This window comes from Dermacentor silvarum, chromosome 2 (assembly GCF_013339745.2).
Source record: "Dermacentor silvarum isolate Dsil-2018 chromosome 2, BIME_Dsil_1.4, whole genome shotgun sequence".
Lineage (NCBI taxonomy): Eukaryota > Metazoa > Arthropoda > Arachnida > Ixodida > Ixodidae > Dermacentor > Dermacentor silvarum.
In genome coordinates this window covers 196,830,485-196,851,327 of record NC_051155.1, presented here as the reverse complement: position 1 = coordinate 196,851,327, position 20,843 = coordinate 196,830,485, and the positions used below count along the sequence as shown (strand labels likewise).

General features: G+C 46.5%; 1 protein-coding gene across 2 annotated transcripts in view; it reads right to left on the bottom strand.

Moving 5' to 3' along the window:
• Positions 1-20,843, bottom strand: part of LOC119442402 (papilin-like) — a 60,810-nt gene that overhangs the window by 6,440 nt on the left and 33,527 nt on the right. The window contains exons 4-14 of one of the 2 annotated variants that reach the window (XM_049662118.1): positions 18,967-19,045; positions 17,050-17,152; positions 12,571-12,704; positions 11,176-11,371; positions 8,957-9,129; positions 8,161-8,359; positions 6,980-7,127; positions 4,230-4,467; positions 3,065-3,223; positions 1,838-1,987; positions 314-493 (exon numbers count right to left, since the gene is read on the bottom strand). In XM_049662118.1, the coding sequence (XP_049518075.1) occupies positions 314-493; positions 1,838-1,987; positions 3,065-3,223; positions 4,230-4,467; positions 6,980-7,127; positions 8,161-8,359; positions 8,957-9,129; positions 11,176-11,371; positions 12,571-12,704; positions 17,050-17,152; positions 18,967-19,045 (1,759 nt within the window). The remainder of the gene's footprint in view (positions 1-313; positions 494-1,837; positions 1,988-3,064; positions 3,224-4,229; positions 4,468-6,979; positions 7,128-8,160; positions 8,360-8,956; positions 9,130-11,175; positions 11,372-12,570; positions 12,705-17,049; positions 17,153-18,966; positions 19,046-20,843) is intronic. The other variant, XM_049662119.1, reaches the window with a different exon arrangement.

Below are 20,843 nucleotides of genomic sequence, written 5' to 3'. Positions count from 1 at the left end.
GTATAAGATGCCGATTTGTGTCCGGGATTGTGCGATATGTGTACAAGGATGTAACTCTCCCTTGCTTTACCTTTTTTTTTCTTTCACTGTTATTAGTGCTGGCACACTTCTGCTGTGCTGCTATTTGCCGTGCCTGTAGTCGGGTCTCTAACACGAAATTTCAAGCCATCTCTCGTGGTTTTTCGTTATGAGGTCCCTTTCCCTGTATGTTCATAGGAATCAATAATTTTTCGAACTTAAGGCTTCGTTAAGTATTAAAACTTGACAATTTCGTCAATAAGATTGAATATCGTTTGTGAGAGTACACGCTTACAGTGCTCCACGCGGACGTATGCCACTCTGGCGCACAGGGCGTTTCGCAGGGTTCCGAGGCGAGCGGCCGCTCTGTGTAGCCGCAGTGGCCATCGGGCAGCACCGTCGTCCATCGGCCTCCCTGCTGGCCGACGCACAGAACCTGGCGTTCGCGCGTCCCGTTGCCGCAACCGGGAAGGCACTGCGAGCAGACATGCGCGCAGATCACGCCGCGTGGCCGACAGGCAATACAGTAAGGACTGGCAGGAAAGGTTACTATAGGTGCAATGCTACAGGCACAGTCATCACGTGAAAGATACCTTGAATTGCGATCATGGCTCTATAAGGGTGGGCCAAAGAGACAGAAGAAACAGGAGAGATTCGCAAAAAGAAAATGTCGGGGGGGGTCAGCACTCTGTACACAACCAGCACTGAGTTCAGCACAATTACGGTAAAGGAGTGCTTTCCTATAGGCAGAGATTAGAACGTCAATTCTGTCTCTTGCTTGCGTAAGATAATGACGCCCTCTAATGATGAGAAGTTGCAGGAAAAAAAATGTGACAGGCTCGTAGCAGCCCCGAGCTAAGTATACTGTGCTAAACAACATGCCTTTTATGTCACACCTCAACGCATACTTTAGACGACCACTGTAAAACTAGACATACCTAGTGAGCGGAAAAAAGAAGGCGGCACAATAAAAAAAGGGACAAGCGCTCTTCCCGTGTCCACTCCTTTTCCTTTGTGCCGTTCTTTATTTTTTTTTTTTTGGTCTTGTGCGCTTTATTCATGTCAAGTATGCGTGAACTAGGCCGTCTGAAAGTTCTTTCATAAGTCACAGTAAAACGCCCGTCTCTCCTCCGCGTACCGCTTAGTGCTTCACTAGTCACATCCCTTCGACTACCTCTTCATATCTTGTCCACATTCCATCAATCTCAGGCGTTCACTCAATACACTATATACAATCGATCAAGCCTCGACTACGTGCGCGTTCTGCGCGACGCTTTGTCTCATCCATTACCTCAATGCAGCATGAGACGCTTCAGCTTTATCGGCACCAATAATTCGATACGAATCATCCTTCTGTCCACTCCGCTCATTACTCAGACGCTTTAACACTGTGCTGCAGCTACCTAGACATTAGCATGCGAGCTGGGTGCGTTCGGAAACGATACCACATATGGCAATGGTATCAGTGCGATCGCATGCGAATATCTGCGCCTAAGCTAGAGTGTGCTTATGTTAGCACTTCCTATCAGCCTTACCTCCATGCCACCACGTCGTTTGTGACATTTTCCTTTTTTTGTGTTTTTGTACGGCGCAGAATAACGAGAATAATGGCGCGCGTACTTACGTTTGAATTCTCAGTTATTTTCGCATCGTACAAAGCTGTAATATTCTGAAGACACAATCGTCACCGTGTGATTATGAGCACAGGACTTGCTTGTTTGCAGTGGCCAAACCTGGTGAAAGGTCCTTTGGTGTTCTTCTAAAATAACTCTGCACTCCTGTGAGTGCAGAGTGAGTTCTGCCGACCTCAATGGCGCACCTTTGACCAGGGTCCCACGAACCAGGTCCCTGTGCAAAGCTCAAGGCATGGTTGCTGGGACGAAGGCTTATCCAGCATGTCACATTCATTCTGTCCGGGGACGCAGAAGACTCGTCTCCTCTGAACGCCCGGAACACACTTGACGGAACACTGCGCAAAAAAAAAAGAAAAATAAAAGTTCGCCGAACATGTTCAAGTACACAAGCTTGCTGCATTCCTCTGCAGCTGAGGTGGTCACGGAAACTCGCACAAAATAAACGCTTATAGTGTCATAAGTGCATGCAGATATACTGCAGTATACAGTAAATTTCCGTTACACTTGCTTCTACTATACCACAAGTCCGCTACATGCATAAAGCTACTGAACATTTCGAGAAACATGTTCGTCACATGTACTAAAGCACCCGTTCATAGCTAACTGCGTGGTAAATCCGCGATTATTCAAGCCACTTTTCCAGGTAAGCCAAAATTAATTGTAAATGACTCTGTACAAATGACTTCTAGATTCACTCTTTTTCTTCTTGCAAGCCGAAGAAAAAGAAATATACTCAAAGACCGTTTTAAATGGATCCAGATTCTTAAAAAGTAATAAAAAATCATGTACGCGAATGCCTTGGCCATAATGTTAACGCATATTAAAATTATCCTAATCTATATTTGCAAATGTATGTATGTAGTGTATGTATTGTATGTATGTATGTATGTATGTATGTATGTATGTATGTATGTATGTAGTATGTATGTATGTAGCATGTATAATGTATGCTATGTATGTATGTATGTATGTATGTATGTATGTATGTATGTATGTATGTATGTATGTATGTATGTATGTATGTATGTATGTATGTATGTATGTATGTATGTAGGTATGTATGTATGTATGTATGTATGTACTTGCTATGTATGTATGTATGTATGTGGCCGGGATTCGATCCCGCGACCTCGTGCTTAGCAGCCCAACACCATAGCCACTGAGCAACCACGGCGGGTATGTATGTATGTATGTATGTATGTATGTATGTATGTATGTATGTATGTATGTATGTACATACGCTTGTCTATTCGTCGCACTAAGTAACTAACTAAATGACTGACAAGTTGACTGACGCTTGTGCACCGGCTCCACGACACTGTTCAAGTGCCTCTGACTGCGTAAACAAAGAAATACCGAAGAAAGAGAGAGAGAGAGAGAGAAAAAAGAAAAGTACAGTGAAGAGAGCTTACCTCGGACCAGGCTGAGAAGAACCAGGTGCTCGAGCAAGGTGGCATCTCGCACACCTGCTCGGTGACGGGTTTCTCGGAGGCTTTGCAGGCAGACACCTTCAGGCCTGGCCCACAGCTCACCTCGCGCTTGCGCATTCCTTTCCCACACTCGCTGCTGCACTGCGGGCACAGGTTGGAGGGTTGGGATGAGTAAGATAGTATAGCGCCGGATGTACTCTTCGGCAGGATACGCGGCATTCATTTGAACCTCACACTGTCTCGTCACAGTAAATGATTAGCGTCCGCGCTTTTATGGGGAAGCGCAGGAAAAACAGAAAGAAAGGAAAAGGCCTAAGGCAGGCAAGGAAACCAAAGGCAATTGAGCAAAATTATTACTTTTACCCTAAAAATAGGCTCTCCGACAGTAAAACGTGTATATCAGAAGTCTAAGGAAGAAGGCTGCGTGCGTTATGCATCCATTGGATGCCTTCGCGGGCGAATATTTGTGAAATGACAACTTCGGAACTGGATACTTGTTGATTAGAGCGTTTCGTGACTGCAAAGTTGTCTAGGACATCTTAAGCACAAGAAATTTCCCTAAGCTTTGAGATAGACGGATCATCACATGCGCGCAGAATTCGCTGCTCTGAAAGTAACGCCACGATCCTTCTTTTTCATTTTTTTCTTTTTTTCATTTTTTGGCGGTGCCTCTCTTTCCTGGTTTTCAATTATCGCAGTCTTGCACCGACTAAGCTGTAGAGGTGAGACACTTTCTGCTAGGTATTTTAAAAGTTGCAAGTAAATGCAGCTACCCCTGGAGAGGCTGTTTCTTGATAATACTTTGTCCGAAAAGAGAAATATTTAAGCATCTATTTATATTTAAAGAAATATATGAGTAATATATTTAAAGAAAAAGAAATTCAGAGAGAGAGAAAAAAACCACATGGCTGCACTATTGCAGATACCTGCATGTGCGGGCGCACTGCAATTCAACCGTGATATGTTCAAACGCCATATTCATCAACCGTGCTAGAATTTGATCATTCTTCAAGCGAGGTCTCCGAATCAGGATTTTTATGACAGACAACGTCACCAGCACAGCTCTCAAGACCTTGCGCTCGAAAGCCTAATCGTATGCAGGCAGTCGTGCTCGATGATGCGAGCGTGTATCTGGCATGCTGTATACCTTCCCCCAGGGACCGGCTTGCCAGACAGCGCAGGGCTTCGAGTTGCAGGGCTTCACCGAGGGCGGTTTCTCCTGATTGCACGCCGAGTCCCGCAGGGCGCCGCCTCTCAGCCCCACGCAGACAACGGTACGCCGCTGCAGGCCGTCGCCGCACGTGGCCGAGCAGGCGGACCAGTCGGAGGTCACCTGCCAGCGAGGACTGCCGTCCATGTCGCCTCCAGCGCCACTGCGGCTGCTGCTGTAGGAGTCCCGTCACGGATGAATAGAAAGCACAATAGCGAGCGAACATTAGTACGCGTGACAGAGAAAGCGTAAGGAAGTGTGATATGAAAGTATTCCGTAGTGTACGAGGACGTCAGCTTCCGCCTAAACGCGTCTTTCTCAACTCTTGCGGCGCTCAGCTTAAAACGAAGTGAGTTTCGATGCGGGTTTCTCTTTATTCGTCGTGTTTCCTGGTCCTGCTCGCGAGTTTCCCCCTGCAACACCCTCTACTGTTTGGATTAGCTTTTCCGCATAAAGACTCGTTAAGCAGTGCAGCCAGCTTTCAAGAGGTCTGGCCAATCGTCGATTTATTCATCACCTGGCCGGTGCAGATGTTTTTGCCTGATCAAGCGCAGTTACGGAAGCCGGCAGTCGGACAACACAGTCGGTGTGTTTTGGCTGAGCAAATAAGAGCAAGAAATAGATGGGTCGTCTTAGATATACGGAAACTCTTGCAGCACGATGTTTGCACTTGCCTTGTACTCGAAGTATTGAAATTTCTCAATAAGGCTATTAATACGGCATAACATGCTTTGTAATTTTCTGGAACACGGCTCAAGTAATCAACAAAAGTGCGCTTTCCTGTGCGTACGCTGAAGATAGCCAGGCAGCTCACAGCGGAAGGTACCGTGTCATTGGCAATCGGTGCCGCTATTAGTTTTGAGTATATCGCATGCAATGGCAATCCCTGTTTAAAGCAAGTCCATTGTCTGAAAGTGCATGAGAGTGGTACGTATAGTACACACTGTTGTAACTTAAATTACATCTCAGCAGTCGAACTAGGATTAAGCAGTGCATACTTGATGCAAACAAAGAGGCTGTAACATTGCATCCCTAGAATCATAACACAATCACTGCTTGGTGGCGCGTTTATTAAATGATTCTCACATCATTTTTTTCTGTGATGACTCCAAGCTGACATCAATTCTCTCACAGCCATGATCATTCCTAAAAAAAAACATATTCCCTTGTTAGCCCGCGTAAACCGGCAGGCATTTATCTAGATCAATTACTCACAGGCGACCCTGACCACGAGAAGGAAGTTTACAGAAGAATAGAAATGTGTTGGAGTGCATACGGCAGACACTACCAAATCATGACTGGGAGCCTACCACTGTCGCGTAAAAGAAAAGTGTACAATCATTGCAATCTACCGGTGTTCACATATGGGGCGGAAACTTTGAGGTTAACGAAGAAGCTCGAGAACAAGTTAAGAACCACGCAAAGAGCGATGGAACGAAAACTGTTAGGCGCAACGTTAAGAGACATGAAGCGGTGTGGATCAGAGAGAAAAATTCTAGTTGACATTAAGAAAAAAAATGCAGCTGGGCAGACCATGTAATGCGAAGTATAGATAACCGGTGGACCATTAGAGTTACAAAATGGCTGCCGAGGGAAGGGAAGCTCAGTAGAGGACGGCAGAAGATTAGATGAGGTGACGTAATTAAGAAATTTGTAGGCGCAAGTTGGAATCAGCTAGCGCAAGACAAGGGTAATTGGAGATCGCAGGGAGAGGCCTTCGTTCTGCAGTGGACATAAAAATAGGTAGTTGATGATGATAATGAAACCGGCGGGTTACTGCTTACAGCCGGCACGGGCCCGATGCCCTATACCTTTCCTGTAAACGAATTCTCTACTATTTTATAAATTCATTGCCTTTAAATTAATAAATTGTAAGATACCAACGGCGCTCATCCGGGCTACTAGTATTGTTGCAGATGCCCTATATATATATATATATATGTCAATCAGAAACAAGGGTCTATAATTATTATTTGGCTTGCAAACATATGTACGATTCGAAGAGAGAGGGAGAGAAAAAAAAGTAAGAAGCCGACTGGCAACCACCACTGGAAGGGGCACAACGCCTACCTACTCCTCATAACACCAAAGCTTAGCTTGAGTATAGCAGTGCTCAGCGTGACGAGGCAAGTCTCGACCACGGCCAAGGGGCGGAATAGTCATATTTGCGACACGCTGATTGAAGCAGCACTCGGACCAGCCTGTCGCCAGCAGATCTAAACAGGCGCCTATGATTATCGCGATGGTTCCTACCTCCTTCCACGCTCACGCCTCAATTTCCTTTTCCGTACCGATGCATCGTTCTTTTTCTGCGCGAATCAAATTTGAGGACAGCCTTACCACAATTGTTACTGCAGGTGTAAGCCTACTGTCGGACTCGCTTGGTCTTATTCATGTTTACATTAGGCGACGCAGTAGTCTGTTTGTGGGGCTAACCAAATGCAGTCTAGTGTGACCGTTTCCTCAAGTACGCCTTATTGATGGCTTGAGTTTTTATTCTCAGTGACGGGGACTGGTGACGGCGCAGGCACACATAATCACGGCCTACAATTAACCCCATAAGATGCTCAAGAGGACTGTAGCTTCTTGCTAGAGTGCCTGGCACCCGAGCCATCACTTTGACTCTGGATGAACCACTTTAGACGTCGAAGCGAGAGAGCAGGAACACCGAGTCGCAAGGCACCCACCGGTCGGTGGGGCAGGGCTGCGTATTGCACGGCACCGGTTGCGACGGGCTCGGCGGGGTCCTCAATCGTGGAAGGTTTGAGCAGTGCTCCTCTGGCACCGGCGCTCCAGTGGCCGAAAGCACGCAACTGGCCACCGTGTGCAGCAGCCCTGCACAAGAATGACACTCCCGTTACGAAATAGTCTGTCTTGTTGCTTTCGCATGGCTTAAACGCAAGTCACCGCGACTGTTTAAAGCTCATGATCTCTGGCATTGAACAGGTTGTCACGTCGAATATGCTCGACTTGTAATGCCCGTGTCCCACTCGCGCTTTCAACAGTCGTTGAGAGCTATGGTCGGTGCAGCCGCTGAAGCTAGTTCAGTTTAAAAGGTATATCACATCTCTACGTGAAATAATGGTGATCAGGTTGACTCTACAAGTGACCTAGTCTGTTCACCTGTAACACTTAATATTCATGATCTTCTTAATCGTTATCTTGATCTTCATGATAGTGTTTTACTTTTTGATTCGTGTCACCGTGTAACCTATACGCTCTTCTTAATCTTGGCGGAGGATCGCGAGTCTCCGAGCCTGACCATGTACCAATATTCAACTATAAGGTTATCTTCATTTTCGTTTTTGTGAAGCCCGAGAGCTCCATCCGAATTCGAAGCCTGTGGCCAATACCTGTAAGCGTTAACATTAACTAGAATAAAGGAGAAACGCAGGCGCATGCAATGGCAGTGAGAGAGATAGAGAGAAAAACGAAGAGGGAAATGTAGGGAAGTTAACCAAGGACGTGCCCGGTTGGCTACCCTACATTTGAGGAGGAGAAGGGGGAGGAATAGATGAGAAGGAGAGAGAATGCATTTCATTACGTCCATGAAGAAAATGCTATGTAAAAATGAGCGCTCACTTTCGAAGGTAGCCTTTATAACTACAGTTCATCTGTTCAAAACAAGCGAGTTTTCATGGATATTTGTAAACATTGTGCATTTGCCGTGTGGTATCTGCCATGCTGACATGTCACTGCATGCCAATTATTTAGAAGTGCGGTTCAGAATTCGACCATATACCAATCACGGCTATGGGTCAAAACAAAATTTTGTGTAATTTGAGTGATACCTAACTGGGAGAATAAAATCAATCAATAAATCAATAATATATAGTGGTTGTACTGGTGGCCGGCCTGCCAGCGTTACCTGTGCCGCAGGTTTTGCTGCAAGTGAAAGTCAGCTGCCAGCGGAACGGGCCCGTCTCGAGCACGGCGCGTGACCGCAGGAACTGTCCGCCGAGCGAAGGCTCGTCCGCTGGTGCCGACGGGGGCACACCCTTGTTGGCCACGCGGCTGCTCACACTGTACTGGAACTTGACGCCTAGGTTTGGGCTGCGGAACACCAGCTGCAGAAAACAGCGGCAGTCAACCACGCAGACAGAGTGCGGCAGAAGAGGTGAGGTGAAGATGTCTACTACACCCATACTATGGCAAATATTTGCTGCCAGGCACATTGGTCAGGCGTCCACATACTACTAGTTGCTGTACACTGTTGCCTCATGTCAACGAGTCACATCCTCGCCGAGAGCCATATGTTATGCTTCGTGCCTTACGCTGCGAGAAATGGCGGCTTATCCTATGTCATCGTTCGCATTAATGGCCACCGTCTCATTGCTGTGCAGGACATCAGTTAAGGGGTGATCATAATTTTCTTTTTCTTTAACAACCATGTCTTCATCATAGTCATCATCATAAAAAACCTTCTACCATACCCATTTGAAGTTTTGGAACAATCCCTAACGAACTAAAGATGTAAGATAAATCAAGCGTCAAGCGCGCAATGCAATGTCCCATGATCGCAGGTATTTTTTTAGTCTTTTTTGAAACGGTCCACTTCAGTTTTACTGCCTTCGCTGGCACATGAGAACATACATGTGTCTGTTCTTGCGCGTCTGTGCGTGTCGTAGTGTGAGTGATAAGAAGCATGCATGTAATGTTGGTACCATGAGGTGGACAGGCCTGGCGAGAGGTCCTCTGGCCTCCAAGGACTGGGTGCCGGTGCGATTCTGGACGCGGTAGTGGAAACGGGTGCCTGCGCCCGCGTACACGCCGGCAGGATCCCACACGCCGGCGTTGCCGTTCAGTATGAAGCGACCGTTCTCGGCGTCTTTCACGGCTGCAATCAATCAATCAATCAATCAATCAATCAATCAATCAATCAATCAATCAATCAATCAATCAATCAATCAATCAATAAATTATATATGTCAGGTATTGGCTGCAAATTAAAGACATCGTAAGTGTGCTTAGTATGCGAGTGACGTGGTACGTTTGCGATTATTCGCGCAGCTTTCTTTTGTAGCCCTTGTACTTTAGATACGTTAGAAACTGTAGTGGTACCCCACACAAGATGGCCGTACGTCAATGTTGATAAGAAAAGGAAATTATATAACAGGGGTTTTACAAGTAGTGGCAACAGAAACCGCAGGCACAATAGAAAGCCAACTGCATGACAGAGCTTAGAGTGAATATCTTCGGCATGTGCATTTCACAGCGTGTTTTCTTGAAAAAAGAACACCCTGGCTCTTACTACAGGTATAATATCAAATGGTCTATAAACCAAAAGTGACGGTTATGTCCATCATAATGGGCTTAATTGTTGGAAAGGAAAGTACGGATCTTGTTTTCGAGACCTTTACTATTCAGGAATTATTTGCGCTCCATGTATTCAGCAATGCGAGTACGTTGTTTGCTTTGCATACGGGTTTAGGTAGATTGTGGTCTGTAAAAAATAAGCTAGTGTCGCCTGCTTAAACAATAAAATTAGTAGATTTATCAATATTTACAAAATCTTTATTGTAAATGTTAAACAGCAGCGGCCCAAGGATACTACCCGGAGGCACACAATCTATCACTTGGTTTGAGGGTAGATCTGCAGTCCTTTGTTTCAACTCTTTGTTGGCGATAAGAAAGGTATGTGTGTATAACACCAAGAAAGTTTCCGCGGAACTCATAATGTTATAGTTTTTTTAGTAGAGTAATGGTGGTTAATTGTATTAAAGGCCTTGGAGTAGTTGACAAAAATTCTGAGGGCATACAGTTCGCTTTTGAAAGCACCAATAATAGTTTATGTTACAAGAGAAGAGCACTTTTTGTTGAACATTCTTTTGTAAAACCAAATTGACAAGGAGTCATAATATAGTGTTTGGTAAAAATGACGTTATTAGCTTGTGTAATAATGTATCAGTTATTTTAGAAAAGACAGGCAGAATTGAAGTTCGGCTGTAATTGGACATGTTATTTTTTCGCCACTTTTATAAATAACGAGAACTTTAGCCACTTGGAGACAATGAGAAAAAGTTCCTGTTTTAAAGATTAGATTATTAATGTGTTCTAAGACAGGCTCTATGATAATAATGAGATATTTAGCTGGCCGTATCTGTAAACCACCCGCGTCACTAAATGACTAGTTTTGAGAGACAAATTCTGGAACAATCTCTTCTGTCGTTACGGGAAACAAAAATGCGGTTGCAAATATTCGCGAATGCCATAAAGTTCATACAATTTCGGTCATGTGCACTCCTCCCAACAGAGATGAAGAAATTATTTAAAAGTCCTCGTCCAGGTCCTTGCCAGTGTGGGTTTTGTTGTTTACCGTTAAGCCGTTTCTCGTATACGTTTTTGTCAGAAATCGATTAAGCAGTGCTGCTTAATCGCTTCCAAATGATCTCATGCGTTCAAGCTACATCCGGGTAAAATAGGCTTTCAAGGTACTCTCGTTTACTTATACTTAAACGAGAGTACCTTGAAAGCCTGTTTAATTAACCACTTTAATAGGATTTAATTAACCGCTTCACAAAAGCTTTGCTTCAGATAGATTCCGACGTGTACATTGGAACTGCACAATTATTTACTTCTTTTTTCTGTGAAGGGGTACATTGCAAATGGAGCTGCTCAGAGTGCCATTGGCTCGGATCTGCTGAGTCACAGAAGAGTTACTGAATTACGCTGGAAACTTGAACTTACGACATAGCATCTAAACTCCACCTTCGAGGCTGCTGTTTTTCGAACACTCGCGCACACCGTAAGAGCGGACTAAAGAACATTGCCGACAAGGGGGGAGGAGGGGGGGGGGGCACAAATATCCGTGCCAGTCAGTTCATCATCGTGCGATGGTGTTTAATTGTATGTCGGTTATATATATACAGCGTATGATCCTCACCGAGTCTGTTTCCTTCTGACGTGGCCACGAGGCTGGCCGCACCCTTGGGTATGACCGCGATCACCTCGTAGTCCTTGGACAAGTTGCGCAGCGTCAGCAGGCCCGAGAACGTCCGGCACGTCGCGTTGTCACCGCCGCACACGCCGCACAGGTCGGCGCTGCGGCGTGAGCTCACCACGCCGTCGCAGCCCACTGCCTGTGAGAGATGCGCCGCCGGGGAAGAGCGTGTCACAACATCGTGCACGACGAGCGTGTGCCACAATGGCTCGATGTGAGACTCGCGAACTTCGAGCTATAGGAAATCTTTATTCTCTCGCACGTAAGGCTTCGGACGAAGGCGAAAGCTGCCGCGTGCGCTGCAAAGTGCATCACAGGTGCCTCGCGAAGGTGCTGCAGTGAGACAATTAACACACCTGATTTGTGCGATATTCCCGCACGCAAGAACTTTTCTTCCGCGAGGCACATTCGCTGTAACCTTGTTCGCTACTACGAGTGGCTCATGCGCATCCTAACAAACCATACTTGCGCACAAACGGTTAGCAATTAGCGCCGCCGAAAGAAACGATCGATAACCAAGGCAACTTGGGTGTGAAAAGTAGTTCGTACGGAGGAAACGCTGCGGAAATTGGGATAGCAAAGCGCCGAACGCAGCGGTATTGAAAAAAAAAAAGTAGGGAGAAAAAGAAAAGAATGTGTCACTTTGCTAAGCGCGATGTCCGGATAATTACTCAATATATATATATATATATATATATATATATATATATATATATATATATATATATATAAAAGCAAGCGTAATTATAGCTTTTCAACGCGAGACCTTGTAACTTAAGACGCTGACTCATTGGGACCTGAGTGACATAACGCACGTTACTTTTAATGCGTCCGTAATTAAAGAATCCGGAATATAATTTCGGAGCGGTTGGCGCAGTCTCCGACCTTGTATAAGTGATGCCTGCCAACTAAATGAGGCACACGCGTTTGGCGGCTCCGGAAGACGCAGCATCGAACATAAAGCTTCACTTTCTTCACTGGCCGCGACGCGGTCTATGGGGTAATTAAGTCATCAGTGCTCATAATGAGTATGCGGGTTTCGGCACCGTCGACGTCATACACCTTTGCTCAACACCCAGCGACGGGCGCCATTTACTGGCAGCCTCTCGCTTTTCAAATTAACGGCACGCGCGCGTGTTCTCGAGAACAGATGGCCCGTGCGCTCGTCATGCGACGGAGGCGCGCAAGTTTCGCTTGACGTATAGATGTTGTTGAACGCCGAGAAATAACTGAAACCGCATATGCTTCAAGGAGGCTACAAATGATTCCGGAAGAAGTAGGCGAGCTCGCCGTTAAAAGTTTCAAACGGCCGCTCAGTTGCGCGGACTATACACTTACCAGGCAGCTGCCGCCAATGCAGACGCGATCGTCCAGGCCAGTGGAACAAGGGGTGCCGTCTCTCACCAGCTTGGCCAGCGTGGCGTAGAAGCGATGGCCCATCGGCTGACAATGCAACTGGCAGTCGGCGGGTTCTGCGGGCAAGCCGAAACCGCGGCGTCCGCGTGTCACCGACGACATTGTGTGTTTATTGATCGGCGCATGCAGCGGCGTATATACCCCATTCCTTGGCACGGTTTGCAACAACGATCAGCGCTTGTTGAGAGCTTTCCATGTGCGAGCCTGTGTAGTTAAAGGGGCCTCGTTTGTTTTGGCACGCAGACCATATATTTCGCGACGCGGCGACCGGGAAGCAGAGCAAGCCAGCGCGCTGCGCATCGTCTCGTCTCGTTGACCAGAAGCGACGCGACGTGCGCCCTTGTGCAGCTGCGGCGCGTCGCCTGTGACGCGTTCGTGAACGACGGATCCAGCGCAGACCGCGCGTGCGTCAGGGCACTTAAGTGGTTAAGGCAGAAAGAGACATATGCGTGTAGTTGGCGCGGGTGATGGTGGAGATTCGCTTTGTTTAATGTGTCGAAGAAGGGGCTAGTATCAGCTTCCAAAGAAAGCAAAAAATGAAAAGAATAAAGAAAGGAAGTCTATGGACAGAGCGGTATAGTTAACTGGCAGATGAACCTACTGTCTCGTGCCCCTGTGTATGCGTTTCTTTTTACAGCGAAGCTATATACCTCTACCCCCCCCCATGCAGTTGTCGTGTCCGTGGCCAAAAATAACCTCTTTCGTGGGCCGATCCCGGAGGTAGTGCAATCATAGGCTAAATTTGAAGCCTGCGATTGATGGAAGATAAGGCAGTCGTTAACAATGGAAATCATCGAATGATTGATAGTGACATCCGCTTGTAAAAAGGGGCGTGACGTCAATGCCCGTGTAAAATATAAAGTGCAGGTTTTTGACAGCAGAGTTTGTAACACAGGACGTGACGTCACTACATTACACACACACACACACACACACACACACACACACACACACCACACACACACACACACACACACACACACACACACACACACACACACATATATATATATATATATATATATATATATATATATATATATATAGAGAGAGAGAGAGAGAGAGAGAGACGGCCCACCTAGTAAAGCATTGCATTTTTGTTGTGACAGTGCTACGGGAAGGCCACGTATAGTGAGGACTTCTGAAGAGCAGTGTGCATACGAGGAGTGGCGAAGAGAACAGAGACGACAATGCGAACAACGGCTCGTGCCACGGATCAACATTGTGTCCAGGACGCTCAGCGCAAGCGCCAAGTGCGGCAGTATGAGGATGAATGTCGTGTAACCGAAAACGCGGCCCCGCGGCAAAGGAACAACGCAGTCAATCGTTTCAAAGGTGGACATTCTAAATTTAAGAAGAAATTTCTCGACGCAGAATTTGGATTTAGTTGCTCCGTGTGTGGTCGACTGTGGTTCCAGGTTAAGTGCATTTCCCTTGTTTCTGGTCCAGGTGCAAGAAGTAGCGGCGCAAGCCGAGTTGGAGGCCGTTCAAATGTGTTTGACTGATAAATAGGTAAAGTGCACGTGAATGTCACCATGTGAATAATTTCAAGCCACGTCGTAATGAGTAATCGTTCTAGGTGTCGTTTACAGTTTGCTGTCCAACCACGTTGTACCTGGTCTGCGCATTGACTCAGCGATCGCTTATGTCGTTTAGGTTCGAACACGATGAAGTTCGAACATGATATATACAAATAGATTCCAAAAGTAAGGTAAAGGAAATGCGTAAAATCCAGCTCAAAAACATGCCTGAATTGGGCGCTCATACGAAGTACTATATGAAGGCCTACTATCGCGTTTTCAGCTGTATCGAATGCAAGATATGTTGGAAAGTATCAGAAAAGCACGCGAACCTAGATCGGTATAATGTGCGGATTCCTTGCTCTCGATTCTATTCTTTCCTTATCGTCCAGGATCGGCTGATCCCGGTGATAATGAGGGCGGAGCGCTGCTCGGACCACTGACGAAGCCCGAGAAGGAATAACATTGAAATACGATATTTACATTATACCGGCCCTACTTACAAACTGATGTTTCTGCTTAGAATGTTGTCAAAAGTAAATTCTACCTCAACGTCTCCACACATTATGAGCGGGGCGATATAGATTAAAATTCAACGTTCGCGGTTATTTCGCTGTTGTGTCTCCTGGACATCTTGGCTGCAGCCTGCTGGTCGGTCATCGTGAGAGAGTGAACTTTGCACATTCGTTTTTTGTTGGCTCGATGGTCGCAAATCTTCGGTACACTGGTGTTTTACTTTCTAGCGCGATGTCGCAGTTTAGAGAAACACTGTTGCGACCGGACAAGAGGATTCGCGTGACGCGGAGCGCCAAGCATACCTGCATAGTCGTCTCTTACTCGATGTCACATATCAAGTTGCTCAGTTTAATATATGCTGTTTCAGGTGCAGCTAGCTCCGACACTGCTCGGATTCTCTTCGCTCGCAGTTAGGCACGTGGAAAGGAAGGGGGAATAATCGATCGGCAGTGTTGGCGCCGGTTTGCAACGTGTGTCGCAAGTGGGTGGACTTGAATAGCTCAGATGAATTGCTCGCCCCTAGTGGGTGTGCGCACAATCAGCCTCCACATGCGCGGGCGCACAGAGTAAATAAAAAAAAACACAGAAAGAAAGGAAGAACGTGTGCAAGCATGGACCAATTGACGCGCGCAAAGCCGAAACAAGCGAGTGGCGTGTTGCCAAGATGGCTTCGAGCCCGCCGCTCTCATGCTGATAAGAGAGAGTCGTCGACCGGAACCAGTGCTCGCACCCTCTCTGACCGATAGAGGACGCCACGGGGCGCATAAATGAACAAAGTGGAAGGGGGGGCTCAGAGTCAATTTACGATTCTCCGAACGCGCTGCGCGGGGCGGCTAGGGTTACGAGACCTCAAGCAAGGCCGCACGCTGGCATGCATCTCGTTGGCTGCTTCATTGTCCTCCCTCGCTCGAGTGCTGCCTCTCGCACTCATCGTGAGCATGGCACGCGCACTTCCGTGCTGGCAGGAGGAGCTTCCTTTGTTGACTTGCCGAGGATAGCTCTCTAGCTTGCGTGGCGCCAGCTAGCGCTGCTCTGCGAAGATGACCTGTTACGTAACGTGTGGTTGCCGTGCTGAAGGAGTAAGTCTGCAGCGGGACGTCTTCTGTGAAGCATGCGGCCATTACCAATTAACCGCCGGGATAACCGTGTAGTTGTGTTTCTGTAAACGCGTTTTCGGACGGTGTTAGGTATACGAGCGTCTTTAGTTTCCGTATCATGCTAATACAAGCAGGCAATGTTCGTTTTATTAGGATAGCAATTACATGGACACTCCAGGCGCATTTATGCAGTCGCCGTCGCCGTGAGGTTCCGTATAAACTTCAAAGGCGATAAAATCGTTCTACAGCCTTCTACTCTGGGCCGCTGTATCTTGAAAACCATCTGCGTCGGGGACACAGTACGCCACGCGCTGTGTTTTCGTGGCTTAATTTGCGTTGAAGCGAGACGCAGCACGAAGGTACATTCGCTCGCTGCTTGCTGCCGCACTTTCTCACTCCGGCGTTTTGACAGGCGAGTTTCCGCGGTCATCGAGTGAGATGTGTTCACGTTTGCTTGTGCGCGCGTGACACTATGCTTGTTCACTTAGTATGTCTATGCTTACAAGTTTATACGCCCGATAAAACTACTATCCTTACTTCGTATAGCTGTCCAATAGTTTGCTATCGCAATCGATGCTTCGCCTTTCGGCCGAAATTGTGACATTTGTTGTATTTATGCTTGCATGTCTTCGTTATATTAATTATAATAATAATATTTGATAAGAATGCGACTACTACTACTACTACTACTACTACTACTACTACTACTACTACTACTACTACTACTACTACTACTACTACTACTACTACTACTACTACTACTACTACTAATAATAATAATAATAATAATAATAATAATAATAATAATAACGAAAAACAGGCCTTAAATGCGCAGTTCAACTGATGAGGGTGAAGGGATAAACAAGGAAACAAGATTTTTTCTGGTGTCCGTGTCAGTGCCTGCAGCGCAGTTCTTTGCGTAGAAACCGCACACACAGAAGCTCCTTTTCTACGAGAGCTTGCTTATCTTATCGTAATATTACATTCGGTACATTCACAGGACGAGGTATAGTTTTCGGGAGTATCAAATGGGCTACACGAAACCACATTACTGATGAAATCCATGGAGTTTTAAAACAGATTTACGAACAAAAGATCCGAGTGATGCGGCTACACCATGGCTTTCTCAAACATGCAAAAGCCTCAGTCACTTATACACACACAAAAAAAAAAATACCTGGGACATCATCGTCAATGAAACAAACTATACGAGAACACCCGCTCTTACGACAGCGTTCGCTTTACGAAAGTTGGCAGAAAGTACTTACCCCTGAGGAACTTCTTCCACACGTACTTATTGCCTCCGAAACTCATGTTGTCGAAGGCAGAGCACTGCTCCTGTCTCGGGTCGGTTTCGTTTGCGTTACACGGCTACGGTGGTCCAGAAGAAGAGGGTTCAACACGTACAGGAATTAAAGAAGAGTAAGGAAAAAAAAACCAACGAATAACATAAAGACAGTGTGAAAATGCACGAAAATAACAAATTGATTTACTTGCTAACTGTGCACCCCCAGCAATCACTTACGCAATTGTTATCAACCTAACGGCTAGAGAAATAGTAAGAGAGTGTTTAAATAGGATATTCTCCTAGAAGAGAGCAAGAAAAAAAAAAGGGTCGAAAAGTGATCAAATTACGTGTACTCTTGCACTCCTTCACTCAGTGTTTCAAGCAGCGCTATACCCATAAGCTGGGCGCGTATTCACGAAAGGCTCTTATGCTATAATTGTTGCATAACAGCGAATTACAGCCAATCCAGATGCTGGTTATATTATTAGCGAAGACGGCAAGCCAATAGCAAAAAGCGCTTACGAACGAGAGACTTTGTGAATTCGGCCCCTGATTTTTTTTATAAGCTGCGTGTAAATTTGAATCCCTATTTTGACCTTCTCTTAGGACCAATGTAAAGAAATGCCCAATAATATGGCGTGCACTTCCAAAAGGGGAACGTGAACATGCGAGTGACGTGATGAAACAGAAATACTACGCAACTGTCATGTCTAAAGTCACGCAATACTTTCGAACGATGACTATGCGAACATTTGAAAGGCCGTTCCTATGCTTCTTCTGTCGCGTAAACGTATTATGAAATGACTGCAGTAGCGCATGCATAGCACATTCGTTCTGGCTGACAGGAGAAGCGGCATCGTAATTTCTGCTAGACGTCGGCTTGAAATTTATGTCTGCCTTGTTACACAGAAGTGCAAGCTTTCCAGAAAAAAATTGAATGTATAAAAAGCACTTCGTATGATTCCTCAGAAAAGACTGGAAGCATTGAAGAAAGTCTATGAAATAGAGAATGAATGAATGATAACGTTTATGTGCGGTAAACAATAATGAGACAATACTGCTATAATAATCTAATAAAATGCTTGTCCTTATTCTCCAATTGGCAAACGTTTGAGATCAAGAATGGATTTGGTGTCGAAGACCTTGTATAAGGTTACAGTCGCGTATACGGTAGAGAGATGATCTAGTAGATGAAATCTCTATCCATTATTCAGGTCTGGCTGCGTATGGGCATCTGGTAAGACGCAGGAGAGTATTTCACGACTCCTGTAACTTAGCGTGGTATAAAAGAAGCGGCTGCTGTGTCATAAAAAAAAGCCAACTTATAGTTTATCGTCGCCAATCAGAGGATATGCAGCTAACATGCACAAACACGTGCTAAATGCAACGCGAGAATGAAGGTTATGATGGTTACCGAATACGTATTGAAGTCGATTAAGATTCCTGTTAAAAACACAAGCAGCTTTAATATGTCATAGCAAATTGAATGTAACAAAAATTTTGAGTGTCTACGGAAAAAAAAAACAATTATCCACGTTCTTTTTGTTTCGCTTTTGTTTTGTTTTCTAAATTTTTTTATGTTCACATCTTTAGCCTAGTAAAGTAAAAAAGGCGAATCTGTGAGTACCTTAATTTTAGCATGCAAAGAGCAGCGCTCGACTGACAAGACAAGAAAGTTGGCAGTTGTCAAGACAAGACTGACAACTGCCAACTTTCAGAAGTCACACTTCTAGGACACTGCATTGCATCAATCGACTATGAGCGGCCTTAAAGGCGCCGCCACTTCATCTAAAAGACACCAGGGAAGAGGAAAGAAAAGAAGATCGCTGCCGGATTGTGCTGGAATGCCACGCTCAAGGTTTAGTCGTAAATTTACTCGTAAACCATCATGACGTACCTCAACGCCGCAGATTCGATAACGCTTGGCAGGTCCACGGCAGCGACCAGCCTTCTTGCTGTTGCGCACACGCCGATGTCTGCGAGTACAATGCAACGGGCCCAAAAATGCGGGAGCATTTTGCACTGTTGCATAAAGCGAAGGGTAGCAGATACGTGCACTGGTGTTTAACACAAAAACTGCGCGATATACTTGAATCATAAATAACGACGGATAACGTTGCACCGCACCAATGCCATTCCGTCGTATACGACTTATAGTTGGCGGCGCGATAACTCTCGTCATACAGGAACGACTCGCACAAGCCGATGGTCACGAACCTATCAATGCTGCCAGAGTATAGGGTGAGCGACGAATTTTTCTGATAGGAGGTACAGGTACAGGCTCCGAGGCTATTAGCAGCATGCAGACTTCATCCTGCTACGTCTTGCATCGTTTCTTGGCATAGCAGAGGAACTATAGGAAAGGCCAAGGCGTCGGCACTTAAAAAGCCACGGAAACGGAACGGCTGCAACCGCGAGTTCCAGTACAGGAGCAAAACAGCGCCAAACGCTTGTCAAGAACGTGATCCCATCCGCCGTTCGCGGAGTTCCAGCACGTATACCACTCACGGGTCCTAATTGCGTCGGGGGAATCGAGGCCGTGACTCGAGGCTTTTGCCAAACCTTGTGCGGGAGGCGGGTCGTCGACACTCGAGTTTCTCGCCGACCCTCGTTGCGGGCGAGGGTGGCATAGGAGATGGTGAAGGCAGGCGGCGGCGGCATCGGGCGCGCCCCTTGATGAAGAAGGATGCCCGTGAACCGCGCTCGCTACGAGCAGCCCGCCGAGGGGGCAACCCTTTGGACACACTCGGCTCGCTCGCCCGGCTCGGATCGTGCGGAACCGGCGCCGTTCTTTCATTTTGAGCGTGCTAGACGCGACCCGAGCGCCCTAAACGCTGGTCGTTTTTCTAAACGTTAGCGACGTGGTTTAGGGCTCCATTGCCTTGAAGCAGAAGGGGGGGGGGGGGGGGGGGGCGACCTTAATAACTACATGTGTTACATGCGTTTGGGACGCCGGAAGTTGGATGAGCGAAGTCGGAGCGCCGTCGTCTTGCTGCTTGCTATTTTGCATTCGCAATCACGAACTGGCTTCGTTGCACGTTATATAGCCTTGATTAAATAAGCGTGGCGCCATGATTATTAATGCCGCTGGTAATCGCGAGGACTTTCTGAGGGGCCGAGCTTGGCTGGCTGGCTCGAAGTATAGCGCAGTGCATTCCGGGGAAGCGGCTGTAAGCAGATGTAAAGACGATTCTTCACGCGCGAAAACTTATCCATCTTGATCTCCATCGCAGCTATAAAGCTTCTCTCCCTTCTACCAGACCCGTAATTAGCTGGCCACAACTGTGCGATTCAGGCCAACAGCGAGCATTTCAGTTTTTCTCTTTAAAATACCTGTCTCGTCGCTCGTGGGCAAAGAATATTTCGTTCTCAGTGATTGATGGACGTGTGGTGGCGTGGTGCAGAGGTAGAACACCCGGCCTCTAATCTGAAGGTTGTATGTTTGAATCTTGCTCCAGTCCACTACATTTTCAGGCATGGAGTGGCGCCTGACACCGGTAAAAAAAAATATCGCCGAGAGCTAGTGCTGAGGTGCTGATGATTCCTGCGTGAGTGCAACATTTACTTTTATAGAAACCGACCACATTCACCATTTCACATTTTTCGGCTGACAAGAAGCCGGCGAAATCTTTCGCAGGGAAGAGATAGGGATGATACAAGAAGGCCATAAGTGGGTCTGTTCGATATGTCGTGCCGCACTGCCCAGTACTGCCCGAGGCGCTGTGCACGCCATCGTTCATTGGCTGATATAGCAGCGTCTCGGGCAGTCCGGGG